This window comes from Bos taurus, chromosome X (assembly GCF_002263795.3).
Source record: "Bos taurus isolate L1 Dominette 01449 registration number 42190680 breed Hereford chromosome X, ARS-UCD2.0, whole genome shotgun sequence".
NCBI classification, from domain to species: Eukaryota; Metazoa; Chordata; class Mammalia; order Artiodactyla; family Bovidae; genus Bos; species Bos taurus.
Genome location: NC_037357.1, coordinates 52,202,265 through 52,208,046, shown reverse-complemented (window position 1 = coordinate 52,208,046; position 5,782 = coordinate 52,202,265). Strand labels below are relative to the sequence as shown.

At 43.6% G+C, this 5,782-nt stretch overlaps 1 protein-coding gene across 1 annotated transcript; it reads right to left on the bottom strand.

The window, feature by feature from the left end:
• Positions 1-2,065: 2,065 nt before the first annotated feature.
• Positions 2,066-2,839, bottom strand: LOC786258 (GTP-binding nuclear protein Ran). The gene has a single exon (XM_010821714.4). The coding sequence runs from the start codon at positions 2,729-2,731 to the stop codon at positions 2,345-2,347; it is 387 nt and encodes a 128-aa protein (XP_010820016.1). The 5' UTR covers positions 2,732-2,839; the 3' UTR covers positions 2,066-2,344.
• Between the last annotated feature and the right edge of the window lie 2,943 nt (positions 2,840-5,782).

The window sequence follows — 5,782 nt, the reverse complement described above, 5'->3', positions numbered from 1 at the left end:
GAGGGGGCAACTGGGTCTTGTTCTGATGGGCAGGGCCATGCTCAGTAAATCTAGACTCCAATTTTCTGTTGATGGGTGGAGCTGTGTTCCCTCCCTCCTGTTTACCTGGAGCCAAACTATGGAGAAAGCGATGGCACCCCACTCCAGTACTCTTGCCTGGAAAATCCCATGGACTGAGGAACCTGGTAGGCTGCAGTCCATGGGGTCGCTAAGAGTCGGACACGACTGAGCGACTTCACTTTCACTTTTCTCTTTCATACATTGGAGAAGGAAATGGCAACCCACTCCAGTGTTCTTGCCTGGAGAATCCCAGGGACGGGGGAGCCTGTTGGGCTGCCATCTATGGGGTTGTACAAAGTTGGACGCGACTGAAGTGACTTAGTAGTAGTAGTAGTAGTAGTAAACTATGGTGGAGGTAATGAAGATAATGGTGACCTCCTTCAAAAGATCCCATGCATGTACTGCTATACTCACTGTCCCCAACCCTGCAGCAGGCCACCACTGACCCACGCCTCCCCAGGAGATTCCTGGACACTCTCAGGCACATCTGGGTCAGTCTCTTCTGGGGTCACTGCTCCTTGCTCCTGGGTCCTGGTGCACACAAGGTTCTGTTTGTGCCCTCCAAGAGTCTATTTTCCAGTCCTGTGTAAGTTCTGGCAGCTCTATGGTGGGGTTAATGGTGACCTCCTCCAAAAGGGCTTATGCCATACCCAAGTCTGCTGCTCCCAGAGCCCTTGTCCACTGCTGACCCCTACCTCCACAGGGGACGCTCAAACACAGTTCTGTCTCAGTCTCTATAGGGTCCCTGAGTCCTGGTGCATGCAAGTTCTGTTTGAGCCCTCTGAGCATTTCTGGTGGGAATGGGGTTTGATTCTAAGCATGAATTCACCCCTCCTACCATCTTGCTGGGGCTGCTATACCCCAACATTTATTTAAATGGCACTGAAGTCTCACCTCGTGCTATACACTCTGGGCAGGTTTCCTCGTTCACCCCTCAGGACAGCTCTGTGACAGAGGCACCATGAGTCCCAGCCACAGATGCCCAAGATCATGGTGATAGAGCGTGGATCACCTCTGCAGGTAAGTGTCAGGATGGGATGAGGTCCCATCCCTCACCCTCCCTGAGGACACGGAGCGGGCTCCCTTTCAGAAGATGGGCTTCCATTTCCCCAGGGCTGGAGAAATGGTCATACACCCCTCCTGTTGTGGTCCCTAAGTACTCAGTCACCTATCCCTCTGGATGAGGAAGATAACATGCCAGCTGGCATCATATCCATCTCTATTTTTGTTCTTTTTTTAATGAAAAGGAGTATATTTGGAAAGAGTAAACTAGGAAACTGATTATGATGATAGCAATTCTATTTGGAAAATTTTTTATTTGTGTTGAAGCAGTTCCATCTGCTGTTGACTACTCCAAACTTACATTGCGTACACTGATTTATCTCTTCCCTTATTAATGTTTGCTAATGTACAGTGTGGACTCTACAGAGGGTCCCTACCAGAGAACACATGCTAACCCCCATTACCCTCCAGGCTACACATGCTGCCCATTCTTTCTCTTACACACTCTGTCATCCCCTGCTGGGACACTGAACATTACTGCTCAGGCTGCCCACCCCAGGACCCAAGGTCCCATACTCCATCAGTCACCTCTTTCCTGCCCTTTGCCTGACCACCAACTGCTGCTGCCGCTTGGTGCTTCATCTTGTGCAGGCCCCAACGTATATTTTTTACAGCCTTCTTTTACACTTATCAGTGTTTTCTGACAGAATTAGTTTCATTCTGTACATATATTCATAGGCTGAACTTTAAGTTTTGGTAGTTGTTTGAATAAACTCGTTTGTAAGAAAATTGAAAGTGGCAATTTGTTAGTGCCACCTGGTGTCAGATGCCTGAACTGTAGCCTGAATATTTCAAGACAGAAAGGTGGGAGGGAGGGCCTGTGGCAAAGAGCCACAGCAAAGAGCTTTTTGTTTTTGTTTTTTTTAGGTATTTGAAATACAACTTTATTCTGATTCTAAACAAAAAGGAATGGGAATGACAGTAACAAACAAGATTCCACCTCTTAATATTGTCATGTGACTATAGCAGTCTTATATTTGAAACTCAATGAGGAAACAACTGTGTTCCAAAACACCTAAATATGCAGGTCCAAAAAATGAAGGTATTTTTTTTTAAACTGCCACATTTACTCCAAAGCCCATCCATCTCCTTCAGCATCCAAAGATTAAGCACATGTTCTGCTTAGCTGTGTAATAAAGTGGCAAACACGCTGCACCGCTGACGTCACAGGACAGTTGCCTATAAAACTAGCCTTCCGATGCTGGGCCCCAGCTTCACTTTCTCACAGGTCATCATCTTCATCCGGGAGAGCAGTTGTCTGAGCAACCTCTAAATTGTGCTCATACTGTGCTGCCAAGGCTGGGTCCATGACCACCTCTGGTGGGGCAAGAGCAGGCATGTTGACAAACTCCAAGTTAGGGTCTCCAATCAGTTTTCTAGCAAGCCAGAGGAAGGGCTTTTCAAAGTTGTAGTTACTTTTGGCAGAAATGTCATAGTACTGAAGATTCTTCTTTTGGTGGAAGACAATTGACTTTGCCTTAACCTTTCTGTCCTTAATATCCACTTTGTTGCCACACAACACAATTGGGATGTTCTCACACACTTGTACCAGATCTCTATGCCAGTTAGGCACATTCTTGTAAGTAACTCTTGATGTTACATCAAACATTATAATGGCACACTGAGCTTGTATATAATAACCATCTCTCAGTCCACCAAATTTCTCCTGACCAGCTGTATCCCATACATTGAACTTAATAGGTCCTGTGTTGGTATGGAACACTGCAGGGAGCCAGCGTGAGGAACTCCGCCCATGGCAAAGGTCATGAGGAAGGAGGCTCAGCATACGCAAAGGCGGGATCGAGCCTCAGGAGTCCCCCTGGAAATTCTCGAGCATCTACCCCCAAAACCAGAGTCTGCCTACTTTACTACTTTGTGCTCTCACCTACACCTCTGACTTTACGGGGGGCTGTCCCCCACCACCTCTTTCAGAGAATGAGTTAAATTAGAGCTCCAGTTAATAAAAATTCCTGGGCATGACAAGAGTGTTTCAACCTACAAACTCCTCTGAAGGTTCTCTAGCCTGCCTGACAGGCTTGTCCGGCCACATGTGATTGTTCACAGCCTCCCAACCATGAGAGGCACGAGATGCTTTAAACCTTCTAAAAACAGGTTCTTTAGAGAAGTTAGAAAACTATTAGTATAAGTATAGTGGGCTGATTAGAAATTGTATTGGTGAAGGGTTTTTCATTTGTTGAGCCAATGTTTGCTGCTAAGTCTCCACATCCCCTGCCCTTATACACATTAATGAATATATAGAAGAAATAAGTATTAACCTTTGATATTAATCATGTTAGACCTTAGGCTAAGCAAATTCTTTCCTTAATTAAAACCACTACACCCTCACCCTATAGGAATGTAACTTTATCTGGTACCTTCAGAAGGCGGCGTCTGTTTTAAGAATAATCACCCCTGGAGAAATAAGTGTTCTGGTTGACTGACTGCTGTCACAAGGAGAGGGTCATAAATTGTCAGCAGGCCCCCTGGCCATAAGATGATGTAACACCCCTAAGACCTCTGTATACATTTGTATGAAGCACCTGACTTTAACAAAAGTCAGGACTGCTGACCCTGCATGACTTTTGTATAACATCTCAGTGTATAAAAACAGACCCTGGAAAAATAAAAAATGGGATCAGTTCCCAGAGAGACTGGTCTCCTCATGTCATTCTTTCTCTCAACCTCTGGCTGAGTTCCCATCTGGAGCACGGAGGCCTGCCAAGCTTACTAATTTTGCCTGGGCTTCTAAGATCCAACCGGGGAGGCCTCAGTGTCTCCTCTCCCCCGGGAGAATGGAAGGACGCCTATGGCCTACGTAAGTGGTGCAAACTTCTTGTCCCGAAGTTTTATTGGTTTTCTGCGTAAACCAAGTTACTCAGCCTCTTTCCTCCACTAAATTTTCTCACTGAGCCATCCTTATTCTATTACTCTTTATATCTCTAATTAATATTTAGTTAAAGCCAGTGTATTTGCTGATGCTGTCTCTCCTTCGAATTTCCCTGGATCCACCAGGGCTGGACCCTGGCAGAACACAAGAGGATGGACCTCAACACCCAAGGTAGCTACATACTTCTCAAATTCACCAGTCAGATGATGCTTAACGAATGTAGTTTTTCCAGTACCACCATCACCAACCAAAACAAGTTTGAACTGAACTTGGGGTTCTCCTTGGGCAGCCATCACGAAGTTACTTCCAGAAGCGTCTCTGTGCCTGTCTGACTGAGCAGCAAAGAGCTTTTTGGAAGTCTGGGTATAAAGGGGGGAATCCCTTGGGTACAGCTATATTGATGACATCTTTCTGGACATTGCATATAGATAAAATCATACGCTATGTGGTTTTTTGCATATTTGGCTTCTTTCACTTGGCATACTGTTTTCAACATTTATCTATCTTATGGCATATTTCAGTACTTCATTCCTTTTTATTTTCCAGTAGTATACAATATTTTATTTACACATTCTTTAGTTGGTGGACATTTGGGTTGTTTCCACTTTTGGCTCTTGTGAATAACAATGCTATATACATTTGTGTGCAAGTTTTTATGTAAATATATGTCATCATTTCTCTTGGTTTTGTACCTAGGAGTGCAATTGCTGTGTCATATGATAACTCTCTGTTTAGCCATTTGAGGAACTGTCACACTGTTTTCATGACCCTGATGGTCTTGAGTACAGGCTGTTTTTTAATTTACTTGTGATTAGGCAGTTTGTTAGATTATCTGTGGTTATCAGTTTTGAGGAAAAATACCACAGAGTTGAAGTGCCCCCTTATCACCTCATATCTGAGAGGACATGGTACCCACATGACATCACTGAGTCACTGGATATGATAACCTGCTTCACTGGGTTAACGTGCTGTTTGTCCAGTTTCTCTGATGTACAGTAACTTTTTCCATTTGCCTTCTCTATCCTTCAGAAGTCAGTCACTAAGTCCTCTCTACCCTCAGAGGTAGAAGCCAGAATTATGGTTTACTTCATGGACGCAATCAGGCTTCCCCAGTGGCTCAGTAGTAAAGAATCTACCTGTAATACAGGAGACAATGGTTCGATCCCTGTGTTGGGAAGATCCCCTGGAGGAGGAAAAGGCAACCCATTCCAGTATTCTTGCTTGGAGAGTCCCAAGGACCAAGGAGCCTGGAAGGCTATAGTCCATGAGGTTGCAAAGAATTGGACACAACTGAGCACATATGCAGGCACACTTCATGGAGGCAATGGTACTTACATATATTATTTGAAATTATTTGATAAAGATGTTTATTCTCAACAGCATTTCTTTATTAATTCAGACATTTGTTGATATCAATATGGATTCATGTATACTTTTTGTAGGTTGGGTTTAATTTTTCTTATTTAATGGATACATCCCCAAAGAAAGTCGAGCATCAAAATTTCTACAATCCAGTAAAAGAATTTTGACTTAACAGGAAACTGCAAAAGAGGTCCCTATCCCTACCAGTATATTGTCCAAATATGATATATCGCACAATTCTTTCAAACAATATATTTTCATGGCAGAGTTTGGAATAACAATATAATTTCAGAAAAGTTTATTCCCTACTTGCTAAGTTCTTGAGAAAGAAATAAATGGATAAAACACAGGTTATTGAAGTGACTATAAAAATTATTGGTAACTTGCACTTAACATATTTGAAAAATCAAT

What these genes read in the sequence shown, in the direction of transcription:
- LOC786258 (XM_010821714.4), bottom strand. Translation starts at nt 2,731, where the DNA reads ATGTTTGATGTAACATCAAGAGTTACTTACAAGAATGTGCCTAACTGG.